This window comes from Balaenoptera acutorostrata, chromosome 13 (assembly GCF_949987535.1).
Source record: "Balaenoptera acutorostrata chromosome 13, mBalAcu1.1, whole genome shotgun sequence".
NCBI lineage: Eukaryota > Metazoa > Chordata > Mammalia > Artiodactyla > Balaenopteridae > Balaenoptera > Balaenoptera acutorostrata.
The window spans coordinates 77,766,605-77,779,176 of NC_080076.1; the positions used below are offsets into that span (position 1 = coordinate 77,766,605).

Consider the following 12,572-nt stretch of genomic DNA (forward strand, 5'->3'; position numbering starts at 1 on the left):
CAGCCGTTGAAGATCTCCTGCCCAGTTCTCAAGGCCCCCCATCTCCCCACCTCACCTCATTTCCCACCACTGACAGAACACAGCTTCCAGACTCTTTGACCAGTTTCCTTCACCCTAATTCTGAGGCCACTAACTCTGGCCTCTTAGCCACCTTTGCTTGTGTCCCTAACTTGCTGGGATGTTTTCCTTTCTTCCTTGCACCCATCTTAGCCCCTCACTTGCCTCAAGCCTCACCTCCTCCCAGAAACCTGCTTCACTTAGTTTTCATGGATCTCACTCCCTAAATTCCACACCACATAATTAATTACACACTTAATCATAGATTATTAATGATAGATTTGTCTTGTACTGTTTGCTGCTGTTGCCTATGTCAGAACCTGTTCTCCTCTGGGGACCATGTCTTCTAGATTTGTTTTTCTACTTCACCTTGTTGGAGGAAGGAGGTGACTTAACTTCAAACAAGCACCTGGAAAGGAACCAAATCTTGGATTGGTTTTGTCCCTCACGGTGCTTTGTAAGTGCTTGTCCATCAGTTGGGACCTTCTCTGGTGATGAGAACCTCCAGCTGCCCTTTCACTCCTGGATGGTGCCGTGGACTCATTGGGGACGAGCCTCGCCAACTCCACCGCGGGGAAGCGGTGACAGGCCGTGCAGCGTGGCATCTGGAAGTGGGGGCTTTCACCCGCCGGTGGTGCCTGGTGATACCACAGAGTTTGCAGTAAAGAGGACGGAGCGAGAATTCCAGTGTTCCTCTGTGCGGAGGGCAGATGCCAAAGGGAGACAGGAGTTCATTCAGACCGGGAAGAAGGCCCGGTCTGGCGCCTGCCTACATGGTTACTGCTGTCTTATTATTCGTGGCCCCCACACCAGAGAGGCCATCTGCCTGACAGCCATCCTCAGCCCTCTTTCTCTCCTTCAGGTGACCAGCCATGAGTCGGGTAGGGGGAGAGTTAATAGGAGCTTTTACGTTTTTATTTTTTATAATTTTTAAAAACCTTTTATTATTGAAGTTTTCACACACGCCGAAGTCAAGAAAATAGGACAATGAACCTTCTTTTTCCCAACACTCAGCTGTAACACTTATCAGTATTTTGTTAATCTTGTCTCCTCCCCTTGTAGCTTTGTTTTTTTGTTTTGTTGTTGTTGTTGTTGTTTGTGGCCGCCCCACGCAGCATGTGGGATCTTAGCTCCCCAACCAGGGATCAAACCCGTGCCGCTGCAGTGGAAGCGCGGAGTCTTAACCTCTGGACCGCCAGGGAAGTCCCTGTAGCTTTGTTTTTAAAAATACCGTACAGTTTGGTCTGGCCTTAATGGTTAGTGGCGTTATTTTTTTTTTCCCTTAGCAATTTGTCCCCGTTGCTCAGAGCAGTGCAGGCAAATGGTTCTCAGGCCACTGTCCTGGCACATGGGGCTGCCTGGCTCTGCCCATTCATTTGTTGTTTGTCTTTCTTTGATCCTGTTTCTCCACTTGCATTCGTGACATGCTGGTCAAGAGCCGGTTCTAGTGGTCTTTAATCAGAGGACTTTGGAAGCCTGTGAGGGTCTCTTTCGGTCATCACGGTGACTGGGGATGCCGCTACTGGCATTTAGGCTGGAGGCTGGCAGAGGTCCAGGTGTGGGGAGCACAGATGTTCAACAGCCATAGATGTGAGGGACCGTTCTGCATTGTGAACACCTGTTCCATCCACACTTGGTCATGCTGCTGGGCACGCCTAATGTACAATGTGGATTGGGGATTGCCTTTCTCTTCATGCCTTTTATAAAGGCTTAAAAGTTTGATGTAATCCATTTGTTGATCACCGTTGATTCATGTAATCAGGTCCTTTTTGAGGGTTCATCCTTGGTTGCAAACCCTTTGGTTGTTTTACTTGGGAAAGTGGGGTATCTTGCAGCCTGTGCCCCAGCTTTCTAGTTGCCTGTCCCACGCCTTATCGCTGGCATCCCGCCAGGCCCAGTGGAGAATGGGGATGGAGACAGTGACATTCAGCCGCAGGTCATTCACAGCTTTTGGTGCCCTGGGGGCAGCTGAGAGGGAGGCTGTGGAAGATCAGCCTTGAAGGGATTGTAACCTCCTGGGGGCAGGGCTTGTTGGCTATCCTCCTTTCTCTTCCGGCGGTCAGCCTGCTGCTGGGGAGGAAGCGCCCCTTAGCAGGCGGTAGCTGATCATCTCGGGTGCAGTCGGGGAGCCTCTGCAGGCAGAACGTGGAAAGTGACAACTTCTGAGTTCTTTTTATTTTCAGTCTCACTCGAGATGGATGGCAGCCTTCCACTGTGGGAAATGAAATGTGTTCGGGCGACTTGGGCCCCAGGCGCAGATGAGAATGGGCTACTGGGCACTGAGGAAGGAGCGGGGCTGGAGGGGGGAGAGGCACGCTGTTAGTCATTACTAATACGTGACAGCTGCCAGCCGCCGGCAGTTAGCACCCTACTGCGCCCGGGACACGGTGCCTCTGGGCCTGTCCTTTCTGGAACACTCCAGGGCCCAAACTGTTTCAACTTGTGTGCTGTTCAAACCTCAAATCCGCATGGAAGAAGCAATTGGTAACTTAATGCAGGATGAGGGAAGCCAGAGGCTGAGCTGAGTAGATGGTCCAGCCAACATGCTATGGGTATTGGTGAGGATTTCCCTGGCCTGGAACTCTGGATTATTCTAGAAAAGTGTTCTTGGTGTGTGAGATGATTTTCGGTGGCACCCCATTACAGTAAGATCGAATTAGCGAACGAGGAAGGTTTTTCTCTTTTTAACCCTTACCCATTCCTTTTGACGTGGCTTAGGAGAAGGTCTGAGTACAGTTTTAGTATGCCTCTAACACCTGCCTCTAACACCTACCTCTAACACCTGCCAGTGTCCCTTTTTCTTTACAGAGTCTCAGGCATGCTACAGTATCCAGGTAGAATTTGACAACATTTTGTTTTTATGATATTCCTTTTTCTGGTTACCTTGCATAAATGGTGAGTGATACTGGTTTTCATGTGTGCTAGTAACATGCAGTTTCTTTTTGAAATACATTTTCTGAAGGGGAAAGAAGAGGCTGTTAATTTAAGAAAACAACTGATACAACAGGTGATGTGCTGAGATGGCACAGCATCTTGAAGATGCTTTTCAAGTGACTGAAGATCGGGAAATGCGGTTTTAATATTTTGCCTACGTGGTTTTCCTTTACGTTGAAGGCCAGGCCGACAGTATCAGCATAGGATGCTGAGTGTGGGCCCTGTAGTGCCGAGGCCATCGCCACGATGGTCTATGGTTTGTATGTCTCCCTCCACCCCCTTCTGTATTTATTTGTTCATTCAGCGGATACATTTTGAGTGCCTACTTTGTGCTCGATGCTGTGCTGTTTGCAGGCAAACAAGGGTGGTCCATGCTCTCTAATAGAAGAGACAGATTGTAAAGACGTAGCTGGGATTCAGTGTGATGAGTGTACTCACGGAGGGAGGTGCTGCAGCCCTTGCACTGGTATCATGAGCCACAGGGAGGTCGTGCTGAGCGGGTCAGGAGAGCTTCCCAGAGGAGGAGGTATTTGCGGTGGGTCCTAATGGGTAAGTAAAATGTAACCATTCATAGGTACTCAAGGCAGAGAAAGGGAATTCTAGGCAGAGGGGATGGCATGAATAAGAACATGAAGGCCTGAAGAAATGTGGTGAGTTCAAGACCCTTGTGTATATTTGGTGTGGCTAGAGTGTAGACAGTGCGCCTTAACTCTTAACACCAACCCTATGGGGTAGGTAATTAGGATTAGCCCCACTTTACACTTGAGAACACTGAGGCACGGACAGGATAGTAACTTGGTGAAGCAGAAGCTGAGGTTAGAGGCAGGCCTCCATTAGCTCACAGAAGGTTTCCTGAGTTGTTCTGAAAAGTGTGCATTTGATCTTGAAGGCAGAAGGAGAAATTGAAGGTGATTAAACAGGGTGGGACTGGGTGAAATTTGCCTTTTCTAGAGAATGCTCTGGCAGTGTGCCCTCCACAAGAGAAGCATCACTTGAAGTTTGTTTCATAAGTGAACACTTGAATGCTTTGCTGTCAAGTTTATTTTGAATCAAGCACCTAGTTATTTCCTAGCATGTGTCCCGCCCTCCCCCCACCCCCTTGTAGCTTTTGTTGATGTTGTTTCTCTTCACTTGGTTGATGTTTAAGTGATTGATTCAGTTCATAGTGTTTGAACCTCACCTTAATGTCTAATAATCAAGATCAAACTTCTTCCTAACACAGCAATATTGCACCATAAGGCTGGCTCACAGTTCAGATGAAATGCCAGCTCCAAGGAGGCAAATGGCTGTAATTACTTAAAGTGAACTCATTTAAGAATTTTGAGTGACCATTTGATTGTCAGAGTTCTGCATACATTGTATTTTATTTCTGTCCAGGTTTCCACTGGCTAAACACTTTGGTTATGAGCTGTGTGTCAAGGCCAAATATTGCATTTTGAAACTGAGAGTCAAAACTAACAATTTAAACTCCTGACTTTCATACCTGTCTGTGAAATTCAGATAAATGAAATGGAAATATAACAGGGCTGCTGTGTTACGAAATACTGACTCTGCCTCTCCTTGTAGAGAAATCTCTAAGGGAAAATCATTTTAGCACATATAAATATATTAAAAATATATATAACACTTTACCCCCCCCCCCCTTTTTAGTCTTCCTTTCACTTTCTTGATTTGCCCCATTTGTGATTTCCCATTCAAATTAGGCTTGTTTGAAACCAAGGGTCCCTTGAAGAGGCACTTCTGGTAATTTTGAAAATGAAACCTACTCCTTGAAAATGCTTCAGCCTGGCTTGTCCACCTTCCTGTCTGCTTCTGCAGCTGGTGCTTCTCACCACGTCCCCACGTCCTCTCTTCCCCTGGGGCCAGCTCCGCTGTGGCTGCCTGGCTTAGGCTCTTGTCCTGATCGCGTTCCCCACCTCCTTTCCCTGCAGAGGTGTCCTTCCTGACCCCTCGCTTTGGGAGCCCGAGAGTTCTCCTCCTCCGCCTCTGGCTGCGGAGAGGATAGGGGCCCCCTCCCCTCAGAGCATAGGGGAGCGGGTGTCTGTGCAGACACAGGCTGGCTGCCCGGGGCACTGACACGGGTTTGAGGCATAGGAGGACTCTAAAGCCTTGCTAACAAAGCTTGCATGCCCATGATCTAGTGGTACCAGAACTACTTCTACTGTCCGCCAGGATCCAAATTCGAGAACTGACTTTCAGCTTGCTCTGAATTAATCAGTGGTAAAAGGCAGATCATAACATCCTCAAGAACATGGATCACATGTATTATTTGGATGCTGTATACCAATGCTCACTGGCTTTCGTTCTTAATAATTGTTATTTTAAAAGGTTTCTCTTCTTATAAATATTTATTTATTATAGCAAATTTAGGCAAAAAACAGTTAAAAAAAAAAAGAAAGAAAAGAAAAAGAAAAAGCATAATCCCACTGCTCTGAAAAAAATAATCCCCGTTACTTTTTTGGTGTATATCCTTCTGCCATTTCTTATATACACAGGTGCATGCAGACATATGGGCTTATGTAAGACACTGTTTTCGAAGTTTGACCTGCTTTTCAGTTAATACTTACTCTGATCATCATTCCAAGGCATTAAATATTCTCCTAGGATATCTTTTAAATGTCTGTAGAACATCTTTTGTATGAATGACCGAAAGTGTTTATTTAGGCAGCCCTTTCTGGTTGGACATTTATGTTGTGTCCAGTATTTCTGCCACTCTTGATATCGCATTAAGGTGAGCTTTCTTGCAGCTATTGCCCACGACTCTTGAACATTTCCTAGGATAAATTCCCTAAAGTGGAAGTGCTGGGTCAAGCTTTTTTTTTTTTTGAAGCTTTTGGTGCATAATAATATTTACTTTTGGGCTTCCCTGGTGGCGCAGTGGTTAGGAATCCGCCTGCCAATGCAGGGGACACGGGTTCGTGCCCCGGTCTGGGAAGATCCCACATGCCGCGGAGCAACTGAGCCCGTGAGCCACAACTACTGAGCCTGTGCGTTTGGAGCCCATGCTCTGCAACAGGAGAGGCCGCGACACTGAGAGGCCCGCGCACCGCGATGAAGAGTGGCCCCCGCTCGCCGCAACTAGAGAAAGCCCTCGCACAGAAACGAAGACACAACACAGCCAAAAATAAATAAATAAATAAATAATTAAAAATTAAAAAAAAAAAATTGTTAAAAAAAATAATATTTACTTTTGTTTCTCTCTAGACACTACAACAACAGGAGTGCAAACTTCTCTACAGCCGAAAAGAGGGTCAGAGGCAAGAGAATAAAAACAAAAATAGATATAAAAACATCCTTCCCTGTAAGTATCAATATATTTCTCCATAATAGTCACTCTTGGAGGTTTTGATTCCCAGTGTCTCAGTAACTTTTCTGGGGGCCATGTGCTTTCTCAGCGGATCCAAGGCCTTAGCTTCTTTTAATTGTAAGTAGTTTCCAAAATAATCAGCTGTTTTGGGGATGGATGGCCTCGTTCACTGAGTTCCTGATGTTGATTACGGAGTAAAATTGCCACTGGGAGGCTTAGTGTGTGATTGTTTCCTTCTGTTAATTAATTTTGTCTGCGTAGGAGAGATCATCTCAAGGCTTGCCATCTCCCAGGGTCTCACCATCAGCCTCAAGGGTCCCAGGCTTGTGTCCTTGCTTTGCAGTGCCCAGCCCTTGGGTCTTGGGGACGGCATGCCTCCTCTCTGGGGCTCTGTTCCCTCATCTGGGGAACAGGCGAGCTCCTCCTGGGGGTTCTTCCAACTGTTCCCTTCATCTTTTCCGACATCCCTCATCCCTTGAGCTCGAGTTACTGGAGATTCAGGTGCATGCCTATGCTTTGCTCAGAAGCAGACCTTGTGATATTCATAAAGCAGTACCTCCTTTAACACCCAGATGCTACCAGGTAGAGCCTGAGTTGAACTGTAGTGAAAAAGAGGCCCAGAAGGATGTAGGCCTTGGGTGAGGATCCCAGAAATGGCAGCACCTCCCCTGAGTGCTGTCTCTGTGCCAGACTCTGAGTCCATGTCTCACTTAATCCATATCCCATGCACACAAAGCAGGAGTTCTTATTATCCCCATTTTAGGGACCATTTTAGCAAGGTCACAAGTGGGAGTGAGTGGGAGAACTGGTACTGGAGCCCCCAAAGTCACTGCTCTTAGCCCTGGGCTCTCATTCAGGGTCTCCAGAGTGGGCTGGGTAAGACAGTCTGCTATGGGACAGGGAAGGAACATTTAGAACGTCTCTTGATTTACATCCTTTATCTAAAAAAAAAAAAAAGAAAGAAAATTTTAAATCTGATGTGCAGCCTGATGGCAGAGCGTGCATAATGTTTTTACCCAATTTAAAAATAAGGCTTGGGCTTCCCTGGTGGCGCAGTGGTTGAGAGTCTGCCTGCCAATGCAGGGGACACGGGTTCAAGCCCTGGTCTGGGAGGATCCCACATGCCGCGGAGCAACTGGGCCCGTGAGCCACAATTACTGAGCCTGTGCGTCTGGAGAGGCTGCGATAGTGAGAGGCCCCGCGCACCGTGATGAAGAGTGGCCCCCGCTTGCCACAGCTAGAGGAGGCCCTCGCACAGAGATGGGGACCCAACACAGCCATAAATAAATAAAATAGTGTTTAAATAAATAAAAAAAAAATAAAAATAAAAAGCCAGCTTGTATATCACCTGCTCTTTAAAAAAAAAAAAAAGGCTTGTGTGTATCTATAATTGTATATATATTTCAGTGTTCAAAAACTTTATTATTGAAGTTTATTGGGGAGCATGATCAGATTGGAGAGCACTGCTCTAATGTCTCCTCAGGTCAGAGCTATTTTGTCAGATACTGTAAACCCATCCCATGTGTGCGTGTGTGTGTGTGTGGCATAGTCTTTCTGTATACATAGGTGCGCACACACAGTGTATATGTATATCACATCCATATAGATATTTGTAATGTGTGCAGGTGAGGATGGGAGAAAGTGGAGGCATTTCTAATACTGAGGAGAGACAATGAGGAATTTGTAGAGAATCATTTTGAGCCACAGCATGGTCCTAATGACGTTGGGGAAGCATTGCCCTCTTTATGTCTTAAGTTTGCATTTCTGCTCAGGAGGTCTAAATGGTACTCATTAGTAAGATGTGGGGATGTAGGAAAAGATGAAGGGAACAGTGGTATGAAGTATCTATTGATAAATAGAATATTATTGCCCTTTCCTCCCTTAAAGATCCCAATCAGATGTTTCTTCTGATTAACATCATATTCTTTAAAGATGGGGAGTCTGAAGCAAAAGAACATTATTCTAGTAAGACATACAACTTTATTACTATTTCTCAGTGTAAAATGTGTTGCTTAGGTAGAACACTCAGATTTTTTTAAAACCAGTAACGTACTTTTGTATAAAATTTGGTCAGTAGATACTATCATCAGAATCCTGTTGTCTAGATACTGTATTTAATTCTATTTAATTTAATTCATTAAAAAGAAAACCCTTTTTATTACAGAAAGTTTAAAATATATTCAAAAGTAGACAGAATAGTATAAAGAACCCACACGTACCTATCACCCAGCTCCAACAATTGTCAACTCCTGCCCAATCTTGATTCATCTATATTCTGATACACTTCTCTTCTCTCCCCAAATTATTTTGAAGCAAATCTCAGACATCATGTCATTTACCTGTAGTTTACTCTTCCTCTAAAAAAACCCCAAAAAAACAAAAATACCTTTTGTTTCGAAATAATTTTAGACTCACAAGAAGTTACAGAAATATGTAGAGGGTTCCCACGTACCCTTTACCCAGCTTCTCCCAATGATAATATTCTATATATCCATAGTACATTATCAAAACCAGGGAATTGACATTGCTACTTTATTCTCTTAAAGAAAGCATTATGAGGCATCATATTCAGATTATTGTTTAGGATTTAGTTTTTAATGTTGTTTTATCATGAAATGAACAAAACTTGGACTCGTTGAGGATGAACTGATTTGAACTGATTTGTCCTGAAGAGGTCTCAGTACCTTTGTGACCGTGGTCTCTTTTTCTTCCAGTTGATCACACCAGGGTTGTCCTACACGATGGTGATCCCAATGAGCCTGTTTCAGATTACATCAATGCAAACATTATCATGGTAAACTTTGTTTCTTGTGGTGTTTTCTGACTGTATATTGCTAGCCAGTTTTTGTATTTTAAATCCTTCCTCATGGCCTGAAAGCAGTTTTCAAATGTTTGAAGTATTTTCTTCCTAAATTTCTAGCCTGAATTTGAAACCAAGTGCAACAACTCAAAGCCCAAAAAGAGTTACATTGCCACACAAGGCTGCCTGCAAAACACCGTGAATGACTTTTGGCGGATGGTGTTTCAAGAGAACTCCCGAGTGATTGTCATGACAACGAAAGAAGTGGAGAGAGGAAAGGTATGCTATATACTCTACTTTTTTGAAGTATTGGACATGTCAGGTTGAACATGTTAAGAACTGAATAGGGACTTCCCTGGTGGCGCAGTGGTTAAGAATCCGCCTGCCAATGCAGGGCACACGGGTTCGAGCCCTGGTCCCAGAAGATCCCACATGCCGCAGAGCAACTAAGCCTGTGCGCCACAACTACTGAGCCTGCGTTGTGGAGCCCATGTGCTGCAACTACTGAAGCCCGCGCGCCTAGAGCCCGTGCTCCACAACAAGAGAAACCACCACAATGAGAAGCCTGCGCACTGCAATGAAGAGTAGTCCCCGCTCACCGCAACTAGAGAAAGCCCGTGGGTAGCAACGAAGACCCAACACAACCAAAAATAAAATATAAATAAATAAATAAATTTATTAAAAAAAAAAAAAGCTGAGTAAACACAGTAAGCTTACTCTGACCCTCTGGGAAAAAGGGAGTAGGAGAAATTTGATTAAGACGTACTTTGGTGTAGTTTTCTTTATGTTTCTTCTTCTTAGGGTTCATGGAGCTTCTTGGGTCTGTGGGTTTATAGTTTTCTTCAAATTTGAACAATGTTTACTATTTCTTCACATATGAACTGCCAACCCACCCTGTCCTGGGATACCAATTACACACATATTAGGCTGTTTGAAGTTGTCCTGAGACTTTCTTCATTTTTTTTCAGTTCACTTTTTTCCCTCTGTGTCTGGGATAAGTTAGATAAGTTTCTTTTGCTCTACGTGTTTCAGTTAATCTTTTCTTCTGCAGTGCAGAGTCTGCTGTTCATCCTATCCAGTGTAATTTTCACAGTAGACATTGTCCTTTTCATTTAAGTTTTATTTGAGTCTTTTTAATATATTCTATGTCTCTCTTCTTAACATGTCCATCATTTACTGTACCTTTTGAACATATGAAATATATTTATAATAACTTTTTAAATGTCCTTGTTACTAATCCTATTATATATGTCATTTCATTTTTCCATTTTAGTGGTTTAAGGTAGGAGAGTAAATCCAGTCTCTGTTACCCCATTGTGTCCAGAAGCAGAGGTCATAAAGGGAGTGTAAGAAGGCCTGTCTGGTACCTTCAGGGGATTAGAGGACTAATCAATAAACATTGATTTCACTTGTCATGTGAACTATACTCAGGACTTCTAAGCATTTAAAAAATTAATTTGAACTATCCAGACAATATATTCAGATAAACATTCAAACTCCTTACAATTAAAATTACCTTTGTCACCATCCCTCGTCCACCCAGTTGTTCCCTCCTCCAACATAAACCCTCTTATCAGTTTGATGTGTATTCTTCGACACTGTCTTCTTGGCATTTGCATATGCATGTGTATAATAGGCATTATATACCTACATTTGCACATGTACATGTATTTACATACATACATGCACCTATAGAAGTATATAGTGCTATTTTCTGACAAGTACTGTATGAAAAAGTGCTGTCATACAGTAACTTTATTGTGTATCTTGGTTTTTTTTCCCCCCAGTAAATATATGTTCTAACTTCTTCTGTTAGTGCATATTGGCCTATCTCATTCTTTTTAGTAATCGCATGGTATTCCATGGTATGGATGTACCACCATTTGTTTAACTGTCATATATTAGGCATTTAAATGTTTCAGTTTTTGCTCTTATAAACAGTGCTGAAGTGAACAATCTTGTTCTTGCTTTTGTATGTGGCAAGTGTTTCTCTAGGTTAGATGTCAAGAAGAGTTGCTAGGTCATAGGGGATGTGCATGTCATAAATTTAACAAAAAATTTTTTTAATTTTATTTTTCTTTTTTTCTCTTATCTTTTTTCTGTTTTTGAAATTTTTTTGTTTATTTTTTCTTGTTTATTTATTGTTTTTGCTTTTGCATGTTGCAAATTTTAATAAATTCTGCCAACTACCCTCTAGAGTGGTTGTCCCAAGCAGCATATGCCTAGTACCCATCTCCTTACACTCTTCATGACACTTCAGGTTTTTAAAAATTATAACAGCCCACACCTATAGAGAAGCAGATAAACCTCACTGAGTGACAGCTGTATGTGTTATCCCAAAGTGAACCCATCCATTGTGGACTTTTTAATATGGAAAGGTTCTCTGTTTTTGTTTGTGTTCTAGTCAAAGTTCTTTTTTTTAGATATACTTTAACTGGTTTATGTAAAAGTTGCATGGAATGTAGCAGTCATACCCTATAAAAAGACAGATGGGTGATTTTGGATTTTAGCCCTTCTAATGTAATTTTCATACCAGTTGTGAAGGGCAGTGTGATTTTGTAAGATTTTCGTTGTTGTACTGCTAGTTGTTACACTTCTAAATACCTTTGAGGCCAGGTCTGGTCATTGTGAAACAAAGGCTTCCTCAAGCAGCTGCCTGCAGTAACAGTAGATGTTCTTGAATTAACGGACAAGTTAAAATGTCTTCATAGTTTCTGCTTCAGGTGAGTGTCACCTGCTCTAAGTATGGAAAGGAAAACTGAGCCCTCCGTCCTGCCTGTTGCCTGATTGCAGTTGCAGGAGGCCACCTGTTCTCAGAGGACTTGGGAGCTGTGAAGAGAGGGTTCTCGGGTCACTTCAGAGGGATCAGGATTGGTCCCTCTCAGAAGAGCTGCCAGAAACTCCTAGAATAGACAGACATTGGACCAAGTCACTCTGCCCCCCGCTCCTTACCTCCTTCCCCCGGCCTTTGTCTGTTTTCTCATTCTTCCTCTGTACTCTGCTGCTGGAGAGGAGGACATGATGGGCTTTCAGTCTCCCCGTGAGTGTTTCTGGTAACTTGTTCGCTTGTTATCCCCTCCAGTGCACAGAAGAAAAACCAGACTTTGAATTCCCTTTGATTCCTGGGCTTTAATTTAAGAGCTAAAGTATTAGCACTCACATTTTAGAATTTGTTTGCCAAGGTTTACATCAGAGTTTGGGAAACTGGGAGGAGGGCGCAGTAGATTGCAGATATGCAGAGTCAGCTACAATGTTAGGAGTTGTGATTTAATTTGTCTTCTTTTGAGCGACCAGCAGTCCTCAGAATTGATTGGAGAGTGACAGCATTGCATACATTTAATAGTCAAAGTGTTTATTTGGGGATAATAAAAATTGTGTCAAATCTGTCAAAGAGGTTTTTGGATCTACAGAATCGTGGAGGGAAAGCTGAATTCAGAATAATACATAAAAGACCACATAAGCCATGCCAAGCAG

General features: G+C 43.4%; 1 protein-coding gene across 4 annotated transcripts in view; it reads left to right on the forward strand.

Moving 5' to 3' along the window:
* PTPN11 (protein tyrosine phosphatase non-receptor type 11) overlaps window positions 1–12,572 on the forward strand; it is a 76,159-nt gene that overhangs the window by 39,758 nt on the left and 23,829 nt on the right. For all 4 annotated transcript variants that reach the window (XM_028163611.2, XM_007170890.2, XM_057526161.1 and 1 more), the window contains exons 7-9: window positions 6,196–6,292; window positions 9,013–9,092; window positions 9,219–9,377. In XM_028163611.2, coding sequence (XP_028019412.1) covers window positions 6,196–6,292; window positions 9,013–9,092; window positions 9,219–9,377 — 336 coding nt within the window. The remainder of the gene's footprint in view (window positions 1–6,195; window positions 6,293–9,012; window positions 9,093–9,218; window positions 9,378–12,572) is intronic.